Here is a 16,394-nt window from a genome sequence, read left to right as displayed (position 1 = left end):
AAAGCTGTTATAAGTAAAACTAGAGCCCGAATATAAGTTTCTCTGACTTAATACTGGTTACAAAATATCTGAACATTACAGGAGACGTGGGTGCCCTCCCTGCCTGAGGCCAGCACAAAGGTCCCTGTTTGCAGGGTGCCGGCAGATGCAGTGGTCAGGTCCTCACAAAGGGGGACGCTGCTCTTCCTTACCAAGGCCCATTGTCTAAACCTGAGCCTGGCTGCCCACACGTGGTCTCCCACACTACTCTGCTCTAATATGCTCCTTCCTGAGCCCTACGTTTGACCCCCCTCTTGCTGCCGGCAGCCGCAGGACCACAGTCACGTGGGTTTCCTCCGCCAGTACGGACCTCATGCCTAGCCTACAGACGCCATCCACAACCAGGATTAAGGAAGGAAAAGGAGTCCTGATGGCGCTCCGTGGCGCTGCGCAGACTGCTGGGCACCGCCGGTCTGCGCACAGCGGCCCCGCCCCCGCACCTGTGTGCAGGCGGATGTGCACTTTGAGGCTCCCGGACGTGGAGAAGCTCTTATGGCAGTACTGGCACTTGAAGGCCTTGATGCCCGTGTGCGTCTTGATGTGCGCGGTCAGGGTGCTCTTCACCGCAAAGGCCCGGAAGCACTGCGGGCACTTGAAAGGCTTCTCATGCGTGTGAATGCGGATGTGGCGCACGAGGTCGCTGGGCTTCCGGAACTCCTTGGTGCAGTAGGGACACACGTGCCACCGGACCCCGTTCTCCTCGCGGATGGAGCCTGCAGCGCAGTGAGACAAATGGTGAGATGCCAGGTATCAAGGCGCCTAATGTCCCTCTAGCGGCCGGTGAACAGCTCCCCGCTATTTAAAAGCCCCGATTTTCTTCGCCACAGCGGAAGATTCATGATCAGTTACGGACATGGTGGAAATTTCCATCGTTACTGCAATTAGTGGGAGTTATGACTTAATCTTTCAGGAAATCCTAACAGCCCCAAGAACGGAAAGCATAGCCTGTACGAGACAAGAGGGCTAACTGGACAGGTGATGTGACTAAGTCGAGAGTTAGCTGCAGACTTAGTCCAATGTGAATGTGAATTAAAAGCAGAGATTCCAAAATTGACTCGACATGAGAATGACATTGTACTGTTTGAGCCTATCACTAATAAAAAATGCAAATCATTCAGAAATACGTCCTTATGCTATAAGAGGTAACATACGTAGTTATGAAAAAGAACATATATAACACAAACGAGTTCCTGGTCTAAATCAAAAGATTCTTTTGTAACTGTAAATATCCAACTTTGAATCAGGTTTAAAACTATTCCTACTAGAAAACAAAATCACAAGTAGAATTTATCGAACCATAATAACCAGAATGATTTGTAAAGTATAAAAAAATTTTAAAAACAATTCAGAATCACTTTATTTTTAATTTTGAAAATTAAATTTACTCATGTGAAATAGACATACAATGTAAAGAACCCACTTAAAATCAATTAAAGTTAATGAAATTCATCAGGAAACATTAGCTGTTTATGTTAACTCTCGTGTCTGTACAGGAAGGCCTCAATGCTGACAGGTTTGTGGAAACTGTGACTTAAAGCCAAATCACAACAAAGAAACCAACAGCACCCCAGGCTAATGAGTCAGATTCCCATAGCACTTTTCTGGGTCAAAAACACATTGCCAAACTTCCAAATTAAGACCCAACTTATTCTAGTATTAAACAGTGAAATAAATGTAAACTACCATACATTTAAGAAAAATTAACAAAAAACAAGTAAGATAATCCTTTTCCAACCCGCTGATTCCAGTTCAGGGTGAGGCGGCGGGGAGTTTAGAGTGCAGGTGGGGACCACCCTGGACAGGTCGTCCTTCCATCACAGGGTCACACTCACACTCACGCACACCCCGCTCACTCAGACCGGCAGTGTAGACACGCCAGGCACCGCACATCACGTGTACAGCTATGGCATGTGGATGGAAACCGGATCCAGAGAATGCCCACGCAGACATGGGAAAACGCAACCGCACAGACTTGGGGCCTGGCCGGGAATCCAGTTATTTTTCCCTCATCAACATTTTAACAAAATGACATTATTCGAGGATCTGCTGCATGGACGTAGTTTTAGCAGGAAAAAAAAAATCTCGTATTTCCTCCTCCATGCTACCAGTAAATACCAGGAATTCTCCACTGTGAGCATGACTGTAGGGAGAGAACATGTATTTTCCTGAACACATTGCTCTTTGCAAGACTAATTAACATAGGTTAGGAAAATGAATGAAAAATAACATTTTATAAAAAGTGAATCAATGGAAATGAGAACACAACCACAAGGAGAAAAAGAGTGTAGGAAACAGGGAAATGATTTCACATTAAGAAAAAGACATTAGTCCATGGTCATATTGTTTGTATTAGGGGAGACTAAAACTTAAAAGACTGCTTAAAATTAATAGGAAAAATTAATTCAAGAAAGTGGAATAATTATCTAAACGTCTTTTCATGACAGATAAAAAAAAAAGCAAGGTATAACAAGGTAAGAAAGAACTATACTATTAGCCAAAATTAGGAAATAATCATGGAAAATCAAATGTTTTCCAAACAAAAATGAGAACCTATCTTAATGTACATGAAGACTGTCACCATATTCTAATTATCTGAGGGGATAGATGAAGCAGAATTACAAATCTGGCCTACACATTTGCATGGCCCATCCAGGGCTACAACGGAAAACTGAAGCCAGATCTGGCCCTTTGACAAACTTCAGGAAGATGGAGAAAACCACAGCTGCATTCACCATGGGCAACAACCTTCCTCTTCAAATGTATTATCAAATTTTAAAAGAAAAAGTATATATTAAATCACTATTGAGATAAAAAGGCTTTTACTAAAATTCAACATCTAATCTTAACTTTCAAAAAACTTTCTAAAACAGGAGGAGATGAATAAAACATCCCAATACATCTGACTTAATAGAAAAATACTCACAGCAATCCTAATTAAAGTCAGGAAAAAGTCCACTATCATTGCCATTAACTTATGTGTTTACAAATATTAGCCAATGAAATTAGGTAAGATAAAGAGACATACTGTATCCTATATAATAAAGAGGGAATATGCTAGTTGACCCTCACACCATCGCAAAGATGGCAGCACCCACAGCCAATAAGGAGGGAATATGCTGATTGCCTGCCACGTCCTCAAAGATGGCAGGACCCACAGTCACAAGATGATGGCACCCAGTCCTCTGAGCCCTGCCAGGGTGGCAGGTGTGGCCATTCCATATGCTTGCCTCTGGAGTCTCCCAGTCCCCTCAGCCCCCAACCCCCCAGGGCCATCTGAGGCTTGCGCTGTTGGTAGTGACAGCAGCAGAGGTGTGATGGGGCATCATCTTCCCCTGATTGCCAGGTCACCTCCTGCCCCTGAGGGCTCCTAGACTGTGAGAGGGGGCGGGCCGAGCTGAGGGACCCCCCTCCAATGCATGAATTTTCATGCATCCGGCCTCTAGTAAACTATAAAGGGAAAGATAAAATCATTATTTACAAATGATATGATAACATGCCCCAAAAATAAGTCTCTGAAAAAGGCCCATGTTTTAATACATGGGCTTCAGCATGCTCCATTTCTGCAAACTATACCCAGAAGAAAATTTTAAAATACGACTAAATTTGAAAAAGAAAAGATCTGAATGAATGAAAGTGCACACTATTCTTTGGTACAAAGATTAAAATTATAAAGGCATCAAATCTCCCTAGTTAAATTACTTACATACAATTATCAATAGGACTTTTTTAGAACTACAGTTGTGGAAGTTTAGCAGATGATTCTAAAGTAGATATGGAAAAATATGTGATAACAGTCAAAACTACACTTTCAAAAAAAGTGTAGCAAGAAAGGACTAGGGCCCTGACTGGTTTGGCTCAGTGGATAGAGCATCGGCCTGCAGATGGAAGGGTCCCAGGTTCGATTCCAGTCAAGGGCATGTACCTTGCTTGCAGGCAATCCCATGTAGGGGGTATGCAGGAGGCAGCTGATCGATGTTTCTTCTCATCGATGTTTCTAATTCTCTATCCCTCTCCCTTCCTCTTTGTAAAAAATCAATAAAATACATTAAAAAAAGAAAGAACTGGGCTCCCTATTAACACTAAAACCATTCAGTGCCACAACACATGAGTAAAGTACAATAAAGTCCAGGCAGGCTCACATAGGTTTGAGAAGATAACAGAGGTAACCCACATAAAGAAATGTGTTTGTACACTGGGTGCTCATTTAGGAACAAAGTTGAGTCAAAATTTAGTTTAAAATTTCATAAATTGACTTAAACGCACCAATGTTACACAATTTTTATTTTCAAAAGTATATTTTACATAGTAAAATTGAAAGAAAATACTGGCCAAAATAAAAAGTGTCATATAGAAAAATAAAGGGAAAAGGACTGATAGATAGAAATGAGAAATTAAATCTAAAATTTACTAGAACTGCAAAACCTTGCTCAGTACTGTATATGTGTATTTAACTTATTCAGAAATTAACTTGTAGAATCTTTATGAACTTTGTACACAAAACCCTCCCTATTACCATACCATAGGTAAGGTTGACCAGAACTCCATTCTGAAATCTGTTTAATGCCCAGCACAGAAGAGAAGTTGATCCCAACCCCTGGAGAGCTGGGAGAGGCAGCAGAATGAAGCCACCTTCCTCAGTTTGAGGAGCTACTGCTACCTGGACTTGCAGGAAGCAGGTCTGGCCTTTAGTCTGGAGAAAGGCCTGATGCCGGCAGCATGTCAGTGTACCTTCAGAGGTTCTGGCATGACGAATATAGATAGCAGCCAGTGTTAACACAGACGAAAGGCTCCACCCCCACTGGTGATCTCCACTCATTCAACAGGTGCATGGAGAGTAGATATTCAAAATGCAAGCGCCCTGTGACCTGCCAGGCTGTCCTGTCATAACACAAATATGTGCAAATGGCCCTTTTTCCTTCCTGCCTTCTTCGCTACTAGGAAAATCCTAATGAAAAACTACTCAAATTCCACTGTCCACTTTCGCCTGTGGAAGGGCAGATCCAGGGGAAAGGAGAGCAGGCTATAGTGCTGTGTGGGCTGAGAAAGGAGGCTGATGCCCACCTGTTAACAACGAGGAAATACATTCTCAGAAGTGTACAGAGATGAAAACATCTTTCCATGCTGTGTAGCAAGAGAGCCCTTATTCCCCCAAGACAACTGGGGGAGGTAGAGAGTTAGAGCCACTAAGAAAATATTTTCATGGGAAAGCTTCTGCCCCAAAGACAAGAATCTATTTTATTCAAGAAAGATGTAGTAACCCGGTCCCTGTGCAAAGAGACATGCTGAGGGAGCAGGGAATTCAGAAAGGAACACAAGTTACTCCACTACCACAAGACGGAGAAAAGAGGGGAGGAGCCCTCTGCAGGGAGCTTCTGTGAGGAGCACCACCAACAGGAGTGTGGGTATGGAATGCAAGGAGGGGAGGGAGAAGGCTTTCCTGATGTAGAGCAGCCGGGAAGCATAGCACGCAGAAGAGGTGAGGCCTTGAGGAGCAGCAGGAGTCCCTCGTTACTGTCAGGCGAATCTGCACCAGGAGAGCAGGGGCGGGAAGACAGGACATACCTGTGGGGCAGATTACAGAGGCCCAAAGGCCAAGAAGCAGAGATGAGTGTAAGGGAAAGGTTGGGGCTTTAGAGCAGAGGGGCTGCACTTTCCAGGTCAACGGGGGTTGCACCATCACTTAGAGGAAGGAAGGGAAGAGAGGGTGAAGGCAGCCATAGCAGGGTAGCAAGAATGTGCAGCCCAGAGGCAAGAAAGGCTAGAACATAGGAGGGTCAGTGACAACTAAGATCAAGCCCTTGGAATGAGTCAGGGGAGACTCAAATCATGGGACGAAGGCAGCCCATGGGAAAAAAAAAGATAGTTTAACAAATTTATCTCCTGGTTTTCAATTTTAAATATCAAATGAATACTATGAGGTAGTTATTATCAAAACATTCAGCAAGCATCACCTTCAGAAGAAAAAGAAAGGTATTTCTTCAAAATAAGCAAACATCTAAAGGTTAAAGCTCACTGAAATTACCAGGCAGAAATGGTGATTTCTTCTTTATCAGCTTCTTCTCCCTTTTGTCCGGCTTCTCTAGGCTCTCCTGTTCTTTCTCTGGCTCCGCATCTACGGGGTCTGTTGGCTCACTGGGCACGTCAGGAAGGTCCGGGTCCTGACCCTGCACGGTGGAACTCTTGGGGTGGCTGGCGTCGCTGGGGTGTGCTGCAGCTGGAATTGAAGACAGCCCACTGTTTTCTAAGGCTTGCTGAGACAGAAAAAACTCGAAGGTTAGGAGATCCAATGGCCCAAATCTGCAACCAAGTCAGCCTTAACTACAGAACTGTAATGCTACCACCTAGAAACATAAGTCTGCATTTCCAAGGAGCCATCTGTAAGTGACACACCAAAGGTTTGAGGCTGACACATCCCTTCTAATATCTGACATCTCATCTCCACCCAAACATGGTATGGCAAGCTTTGGCATTTCCCAATTAAAGGAGATTTTTAGTGAATTTATTTGACTTTTAGGTATGTGACCTCAAGACAACTCTGGTGGTCTCTGAAAGGATTTGGAAATAGTTTTAAGTTACACTGGGTTTACTCTTAAAATAACCGCTGTTGTGACATCTGGCCAACTTGTCCCCACAGGGTGGAGGAGAGGTTAGCTTTAAAGTAAGTACATACTAGAGAGGAGGAGGAACAAGGCCATCTCATTGGACATGAGACTAGCTCATCAGAACCAGGAAAGAACTCCATTCTCCATCCTCCCCTCCTCCTTTATCTCCTCCCCCCGTGCATGGGACAGACACACACACATACACACACAGCATAGAGCTGACTCCAAATAGTTACAGCACAACCTCAGGAAACAGTGAAACATTTCTATGTCAACAGAGACAGACACAAGAAAGTTCTGAGAAGCCCATTCTTTTAAAGTAAATTTACTTAGAAAAAATTAGGGCTTTTAAAAAAAAAGGTATAGATTAATAAATCATTTAGAATTCTGCACTGTCCACAAGTAATTAAATAAGCCTATTTTACTTCACTATCACTTATTCAATTAGGACACATTTTCAGTGAAGATTCCTTTACTCTGAGAAGTGCCCTGTATTTCTCTCTCAGTAGCAACATCAGGACTCCCACAGACACAGCCAAGAACTGGAAGTGCACTCACCTGTAGGATGTCCTGGCTGATGCCCACGGTGATGCTGAGCGGCTGGCCAGGCGGGGGCACCGGGCTAGACTCCACAGGCTCTGACAGCTCCAGCAGCTGCTGGATGACATCAGTCACCGCCTGGGAACTCTGCTGGCTCACAGCTGATGGGACCTGGGCTTCCGTTTGCTGAAGAGGTAAAGTCTGGAACAGTGTGGCCTGTTATTAAAAAATATAAACAATTACATTAAATTAGTACTTCATTTTTTTTTTAAAAGGAAGAAGCATAACTTCCCTCTATAAGCATTAAAATCTAGTTCTATCCCAAATTTTAAATATACTGTCTCATTAATGTTTATGTTTTGGCACAATACTGGCTCTTAAAAGATCATATTCAGTGAATTTTCTACTACAAGCATTTAAAGTTTATAAAGTATTAGCAGATACTAGCAATTCAAGATGGGGACTGAGCAAACCTCAGACTCCTGTCACCTATTGGAATGAAAGGATAGAAAGAGTTACAAAATAAAGGAAATAAGAAAGAATCCACTGTGGGCAAAAAATTCATAACTCTTTTGGAGAAGAGAAGCATTGGAGGAAGCTACAGCTCAGAACATCTGAGGAGAGGGCTGATCCAATTCCTCAGTAACTCAGGAATCTGAAATGCTTCATCACAAACATGGTGTGGAGCAGAAAAAGGAGAATCAACTCTGGATGCTCCATAATGGTGGATGCAGGACATCACATGTCTGTTAAAACCTACAGCACACACAGCACAGAGTAGACTCTGGCAAATGATAACACAGAGCATTCCGCCCTGGATTTAACAAAAGCACCACACCCACACAAGGTGTTAGTAAGGAGGGGGAGAATGGACTTCCCTGCTCACTTTTTCTGTAAACCTAAAACTGCTCTAAAAATTATTTTTATAGTCTAATAATAAAGAAACTTTGGGAAAACTACTTTGGACTGACAATTAACCCCTGGCTTCCTCCAGTGAAAGAGGGCAGTGAGGCTTTTATCTTCAGGCAAAAACAAAAAGGGGGGGCGGTCTAAAAGAAATAAAAGTAAACAATGATTTAGGGAGAACCTGAAGCCTTTTGTGGCACTTAGGTCCCCAGACTAAGCACAAAGTCCTTTCTGTGCTGCCTCCAGGGACCCCAGGTTTGAGAACTGGTTCCTTGGCCCATCTCAGGTAAAGGGACCCTGGAGATGAACCAGCTCCATCCTCTGTGAAAAGTTCACATGAGGGTTTGCTGTTGCCTCATTCCAAAATACAAATGGGCACAAGGGTTATAAGAATTACATCTGAAAGAGGGAGCCCTAGCAGATGATCCCAGGCAGGCGACTCTAGAAGGAAGAGAACTTTTAGAAGGAAAATGCTCATTAGGTTTCCAAGGAAAGTACAACAAACCAGAAAAGCATGTCTTGAAAAAGAAACAAACTGATTATGAAGGAGAGCTCCATAAATTAAAAATTGTACTAGCTAAAAATATCAATAAGAGAATCATAAAATGAAACTGAGGAAAACCCATAAAAGTAGAGCAAAAAGGCCAAGAGTTAGAAAAGCGAAATGCAGCCTCGACCATGTGGCTCAGTTGGTTGAGCATTGTCCCATGCACCGAGAGGTTGCTGGTTCAATTCCTGGTGAGGGCCCATGCCAGGATTGCAGGCTTGATCCCCAGTAGGGAGCGTGCAGGAGGCAGCCAATTAATGTTTCTCTCTCATTGAAGTTTCTACCTCTCCTTCTCCTTTCCCCTGTCTAAAATCAAAAACATATTTAAAAAAAGAAAAGTGAGATGCAAAACAAGAGCCACAAAGGACCTAGAGGGTGAACATGGGCTCCAGGCAGTCCTGAGACTGGCCCGTGCCACAATGCTGGGCCCTCACATTGTCCGACAGGGAAAGAGAGGAAGTGTTCTGGTTTCCACAACCCTACACTGCATTTTCAGGTATTTATCAAGATAATTTTTTAAATTATCTGGATTATCATTCCAGATTATCACTACATCTACATATTTGATTTGCCTGTGCCAAAGGAAATGGTGAAAACTCTTAGTATTTGGTTGATTTAAACACTCAAAATTTCTTAAAAACATACTCAGTCCAAAATAGAATTTTCAGACTTAATTATTAGGCACTAATCATTCCCCAGTTTCAGGACTTATTTACAACACCCTCTCTGATGGAGAGTGAGCTGAGGTATCAATTCCAAGCTAGGGATATTATGAGAAAAGAAAGGAAAAAACAAACAGTAACCGTGAGCCTGACGCTTAAAGACAAACACTCATGTGGGGCAGGAGGCAGCTATGGAAGCCACAGACTCCCAGCCAAGCTCACTGTAAGCACACACCCACACTCCACACTTCTGTCCACGGTCTACTGCCATGACACTGCACTGTGCTTAGATTTTGCCATTTATAATACTATCAATTGAGAGGCGAAAGTAACAGACTGAGGAGGCTGAGCTATAGAATCCCTCCACAAAAAAAAGTGTGTGTGTGTGTGTGTGTGTGTGTGTGTGTGTGTGAAATCATACAATTTTAAATACATGTACTGAAATATACAATTTAGTTCCTCAACCAAAATCCAAAGTTTAAGGGAAAATTATCACTGTCACCTTAAGGAGAAATATAGCTTAAAAGGATATTTGATTTTTAAATTATAGCATAAGGATAAAGAATATTCACTGGTAATCACCAATAATGTTGCAGGAATTCCAATTCAATAAATTGATGATTTTATTTGTCTTATTTTTATTTCAGGTGATAGTCCATAAATCAGAATCATCTAACACTATTCTATAATTTTAAAGATTGATTGTTTTTTACTAATTAAAAAATAGTAGCACCACACAACCACGTAGAAAAACTTCAAAGAACCTCTATGGTAATAAATAATATTCTAAGTATTATTCAATTTTAAAGATTATGAGTGAGATGACATATTTTGGTAAAAGAATATTCTACCAGCCAGCTCACTGAACTTACCGTTAAAACATGAGCAGTCTCTGCAGAGCTCGTGGAGTTCTGTGGCCCACCCATATGCATCTTGCTGATATGAGTGTTTAAGCTACCTAAACTTTTAAATACACAGCTACATTCGGTACAGTTATAGGTAGGCCCATTCTTGACCTTAAAGAATAAAAGAGAAAACTTTATTTTTCATACTTACTTATTAGATAAAAACATTTGAATTGGGACACATAATTGACCATTGCATTAAAAATGACAGAAATAATGGAACCCTTTAACATTACTTTTTCCTTTAAATTAGATAGCTCTAGAATAAATGACCCAGTTCTTTGATCAATATTATAGTATGATATTAAATTAAATATCAGCCTTTTTTATATTAGAGTAAAAAAAAAAGTAGTTACCAGTTATTATAATTTAGTAAGAAGATATCTGATGTATGTTCTCAATTTCCAAAAGGGTTGCACACAGCCTGAAATCAAGGCTAGACAGACATAGATATAACTCTGACTGAGTATTCATGGGATAAAGTGCACAAGTTAGGAAAGATGGTCAAATGGTAGGTGACTTGTCATGGCCAGTCCCACACTGCAGGGGAAGGCAGGAAATGAAGGGGCAGGTCCAAGCACCTATTCTCTCACCATCATCAAGCCCACCTCAGTTATTAGATTATGGTGGCTGCCTTAAACTTACCTAGATAAGACTTTCAGTCTATTCCTAACACCTTGTGAAGAGATTCATCACAGGACTGAATAATATTCAGCAACTAATCTTTAGAGGAGGTTTCTGGAGCATCTCAGTCTATCCTGCTAGTGTCTCACGGCTGCGCTGACAGTCACTTCCGCAGCCCCGTAAGCAGCTGCACACCTGGGAACCCCACAGCCCACAGGCCCGGCTTACCTCCGAGTGCACTCTCTGTACATGAGACTGCAGGTTCCCCTTCTGAGAAAAGGCAGCAGGACAAAAGGCACAGGCATGGGGCTTTTCACCTGTGTGTTTAATCATGTGGGTCTGCAATGCCCCCTTCTGGTTAAAGGCTTTTCCGCATTCACTGCACTTAAAGGGCCTTTCACCTAGGGGGAGGGGAGAATGGACACAGAATTGTGAGAGCCTCTGACGGATTAAAACAGAAATACTTCAGTTACCGACTCAGGACCCCAAACATCCTTCCAGCTAGAACATCCCCTGTGACGTAGACGCAGATATCCAATTGCCTACCCCAAAATCTCAAAATTGACACCCAGATTACACAGAAAACTATGGAAATGCCAAAGTTAAATTCTAGGTCTAGCAAGCTCTGGGCACATTTCTCTTCTGTGCACCACATTGTGAGTCATCCAGAGGTGGCATGTTCCACACCTGTGTGTATCCTGATGTGTCTAGTGAGCTGGCTGGGCTTCTGAAACGTCTTTCCACAATGCGGGCACGAGTATGTGAATCCACTCCTGTCGACATTCCGATTGTATGACCTCGTACTTGACATCCTAGTAAAATAAAAGGAGTGCTCATGAAAAATCTTTCCAGAAAGGTTAACTGGCTAGTCGGGAGAACATGCTTCAGTGAAAAGTCAATCCCATATAAGTGTGTGTGTCCCCCACCCACACATACGTGCATACATGCATGTATTAGTTTTGTGTATCCAATATCATAAAAATTCATTTTTCCAAATATAATGACAGAGAAACAGTTTGTGTTTGAGATGGAATGCCTCTCACAGACAAGCTTCACCTGTGATGGTCAGATACCAAAGGTCTGCACAGCTGTAATCTGTACCTCCACCTGCTCCTCTGCTACTTCTTCCTGTCCCTTCATTTCACACCACCTGATAATGGTGACCTCCCAAGTCCTACTTCCAACCACTCTGACACCTCCACTGAGCACCAACCCCCTACCTCTAACTCTGCTCGACCTCCGGGGATGGCTCAGGGTGGCTCAACTCCTGTGTGTCACAAGCAAAACTCTTCCTTTATTCCTAGCCTGCTCCTCTCTGGGACTGGAAAGGGCAACCCCCAATGGGCAAGTTTAAGCCTGAGGAGTAGGGCCCATGCTTCCCTCTCTCTAACCCTGACTTCAAGTGCGTCTCCAAAGGCTGCTGGTTCCACCCCAGAACATCTCCAAAGATGACCCCGTGCCCCTCTCCAATGCTGTCTTCCTGCCATGCCGATTCAGTGGTCTGCCGCTTCAACCCCACCACAGGCAGCCACGCCACACCTAAAGTCAGGGCAGGCCGTTCGGTGTGTAAAACCCTCTGATGGCTTCCAGCGCACACAGGATAAAAGCCTCCAAGAAAGGCTCCGAAATCCCAGGCCCTGTGTCCTTCAAACTCAGCCATAGCACCTGCCTGGCCTGGTGGGCTCTCACTGCCCAGATCAATGCGATTTTACTTCCTTCTCATTACAACCACCTTCTGAAATGGTTGCACTGACTGATTCTTTCACTTGGTCCTTACCAGGCACGTGTTTAAACCCTAATAGTCTATTTTAGAGCTCATAATATTAGTAACCATGCCAATATTTAAATACACACATACATTTGCAAATTGGAGACCTACAAGTACCATGTCTTGACATACATGTTTCCACATGTGTGCTAAGCACCCTCAGGCTCCTGTAAATTGGAAAGACTGAGACAGTATAAATAAATAAATCAATGCATTAAAAAGGACCTAAACTGACCCTCACTGATCCACTCTACACAGTGTTACCTGCCTGTAAAACAACGCCAGCACATTGTTCTATAGTTTCAACATTAAAATACTGGCTAAAACTGTCTACCCACACAGCCTGGCACCTGTTTTTAATTTTTTAGCACAATTTTCCTACTGTAGATATGAGCTACACATTATAAAAGACATCCTGACACTACACCAGATTAGCCAATATTTTTAACCAATCACAACAAAATTTGCCAATTCTTAATACATTCTACAGATTTTTTCCCCAGCCCAGGTAGAGGCTCATACCTAATTTTGTAATGATTCTTCATGTGCTCCTTCAGCTGCACTGCTGTCTCGAACTCCTTCCTGCAGGCCTTGCAGGTGTGGGCCCGGCCCCCAGCCAGTTCCTGGCGGTGCTCCTCCATGTGCAGGGCCAGCTGGCTCTGCAGAGTGAACTCATCCCCACACTCGGAACAGATGAGGTTCTGCAAAAGGAACACCATCCATGAGAACAGCTAGTATTGTAGACGGTTTACATGCAAATTATATTTTCCTCTGAAACAGATGCTATACTCATCTCACAAAAGCCTAATATGCTGTGTCTGGTCAGCTGGTCAGCCGTTCAACCAATCAAAGCATAATATGCTAATGATATGCTAAAGCCGCCAAACTGCTCACTATGATGTACACTGACCACCAGGGAGCAGAAAGTTGACCAGTCAACTAGTCGCTATGACATGCACTGATCACCAGGGGGCAGACACTCCAACTGGTAGGTTAGCTTGCTGCTGGAGTCCAGCCTATCATCAAGACTGAGCAAGACGGGCCAGACACACCTGGAGCCCTCCTGTGGCACCTCCCACCATCCACCCCACCCCCGATCAGCCCCCAACACTCCAATCAGGGGGGAGGGTGGGCTGGCCAACCACCTGAGGCCCCTCCCCCCCCCAGCTGGCCCTGCCCCTGATAGTCCCCCATCTGGGTGGGCCTACCAGATCCCCCTCATGCACAAATTCATGTACCAGGCCTCTAATGTCTAAATATGAAGATTTAAAAACATTTTATTTTTTTGGTTGGTAGAAAAAGATAGAAACACAGGGAAAAGGAGGAGAGAATAGTACAATTTTTGAGCAAAGTAAATTGTTTCAAGTTGGCTGTTGAATGACTGGCATTTTGTCAGTCTATGTTATGAACACTCTACAGAATGGCGACAGCACAAAAGGATCAGGAGAGAAGTTAAGATTATAGATTGATAGACCACCTCCAAAGAAAAGGGAAGCCGATAAAGTTTTTTTTCTTTCACTTGGTGTATAGGTAGTTGATTACAGAAAAAATCTGGCACTCTGTCCAGATGTGGCCCGCTGAGCACCTGAAACAGGTGGTTTGAACAGGGCTGTAGAGGAAGTATAAAATACACAAAATATTTCAAAGACTTACTGGAAAAAAAAAATAGCTCAAGCACTTTGATATTTGAATTATAATATTTGGGTATATTTTCATAAATATATTAAAATAAAATTTATGCTTTTATTATTTTTTAATATGGCTACTATAAATTTTAAATAACTCATATTTCAATTAGGTAACATGACAGCTACATGCACCTTGATAGGTTAACCACTCCATGTCCGCGAAATAGGGACATTGGTACCCTGCTCTCACCCAACATATGAACTGCAGGGAAGTGAGTGAATGTGTAAGAGGTGAACAGCATGGACAGAGGAAGTCCTCACTATGACTTGAACAGTAGAAACTGCCGATTTAGCACAAGGTTCAGTGAAATCACTCAGGAGAACTCACGAGAATTGGTAACATAAATGTTTACTTAGACGATTCTCAAAATGAACTGTCCAAAGATGAAAAAGAAATGAGTGTAACCTAACAATGGCATAAACTGTTATTCTCAAATAACAAAAATATACAGCTATTTCTTCCCACCAGTGTTTTCTTTCTTTCTTTCTTTTTTTTTTTAATATATCTTTATTGATTTCAGAGAGGAAGGGAAAGGGAGGGAGAGAGAAACATGATGAAAGAGAATCATTGACCAGCTGCCTCCTGCACGCCCTCCACTGGGGACCGAGCCCGAAACCAGGGCATGTGCCCTTGGCTGGAATCGAACCTGGGACCCTTCAGTCCACAGGCTGACACACTGTCCACTCCACCAGTGTTTTCTAAGTACTGTACCTAATCTTAGAAATGTATGTAACCGACATTAAAATAAGGTTGCTCATCGACACTACTCAGAGCATCCTTTGCAGAAAAGGATGAGGTTGGCTGAAACCAGTTTGGCTCACTGGATAGAGCATTGGACTGCCGACTGAAAGGTCCCAGGTTTGATTCCGGTCAAGGGCATATACCTTGGTTTCAGGCACATCCCCAGTAGGGGGTGTGCAGGAGGCAGTTGATCTATGTTTTAAACTCTCTATCCCTCTCTCTTCCTCTCTGTAAAAAAAATCAATAATATGGATGAGGTTGGTCCTAGCCAGTTTAGCTCAGTGGAAGGGTCCCAGATTTGATTCCATTTAAAGGGCACATACTTCAGTTGCAGGCTCAATACCTGGCCCTGGTGCAGAAGGCAGCCAATCAATGTTTCTCTCTCTGTCTCTCTCTTTCCCTTCCACTCTCTCTGAAAATCAATGGAAAAATGTTCTCAGGTGAGGATTAACAAAAAAAGAAGAGTGACGATGAAGGAAAAATATTTTGAGCAATCCATAATGATTTCAACTAAATAACTTTAAATTGGTATTATTATATAATAATTTAAGAAACTAATAAATTATTAGATTGTCAGTATCTTGTTGAAAATAAAGAAAATACTTTCTAAGAAACAATCAAAAAGAAAAGAAAAAACAACCTAATATAATTTGCTGCACCTTTTTTTGAAAAATCACCTCTGAGCTTCTGAATTTTTATGGCACCACAAAAGGGTCAGGAGAGAAGAATTACTCAAACTATTCATTTTCTACCAACAACTCTAAGTCTCCAGTCTCAGTTGTGAAATAAAACTGGACTCTTTATCCTCCTTTTCCCACCCTTACTGTTTTATTGTTCTGGCTCAAATCCATCCGCTTTTTACTTACTATCTTACCTAATGATCAGATTAGTAAGTAAGAGCTATAATCAGAGATTTGTCAGAATTATTTAGTAAAAACTGCTTTGTGAGCAGTTTGCTCATACAGAGAACACAGGGGGAAGTATACCGGGAGCCACAACCAAAACAGTCCACATAACAGAAGTTTCATCACCATTACCGCCTTACTCTTTGGGGAAGGGAGGTTGTGCCTCAGGGGCAGCTAACAGATTTCCACCTTATCAGTCAGAGTCAAACCAACTCCTCCAGGCTGGAAGCAGAAGCTAGTGTCTACCCTAGACAGACTGTTCTAGGGTAATTTCAATGAGTGCTAAGTGGCAAGCTGACTTCATGGAGAAAACGCATGCACTCTAATCAGATCCCATCAACATATAACTGAAAGACCTCCAAATTATATTAATAAAATCTTAAACATTTAAGAATAAATTAAATAACGCACTGAATCCATATGAACAAAACATTTCTGAGTGATGTTTTGATGATAAAGATTCAGT

General features: G+C 42.5%; 1 protein-coding gene across 7 annotated transcripts in view; it reads right to left on the bottom strand.

Moving 5' to 3' along the window:
- Window positions 1-16,394, bottom strand: part of ZNF236 (zinc finger protein 236) — a 72,186-nt gene that overhangs the window by 38,349 nt on the left and 17,443 nt on the right. For all 7 annotated transcript variants that reach the window (XM_084887180.1, XM_084887176.1, XM_084887178.1 and 4 more), the window contains exons 4-10: window positions 13,116-13,294; window positions 11,513-11,637; window positions 11,054-11,226; window positions 10,169-10,312; window positions 7,200-7,397; window positions 6,062-6,290; window positions 480-752 (exon numbers count right to left, since the gene is read on the bottom strand). In XM_084887180.1, coding sequence (XP_084743306.1) covers window positions 480-752; window positions 6,062-6,290; window positions 7,200-7,397; window positions 10,169-10,312; window positions 11,054-11,226; window positions 11,513-11,637; window positions 13,116-13,294 — 1,321 coding nt within the window. The remainder of the gene's footprint in view (window positions 1-479; window positions 753-6,061; window positions 6,291-7,199; window positions 7,398-10,168; window positions 10,313-11,053; window positions 11,227-11,512; window positions 11,638-13,115; window positions 13,295-16,394) is intronic.

This window comes from Pipistrellus hanaki (genome assembly GCF_964339955.1).
Source record: "Pipistrellus hanaki genome assembly, chromosome: 6".
Classification (NCBI taxonomy): Eukaryota; Metazoa; Chordata; class Mammalia; order Chiroptera; family Vespertilionidae; genus Pipistrellus; species Pipistrellus hanaki.
This window is presented reverse-complemented; position numbering and strand designations above follow the sequence as displayed.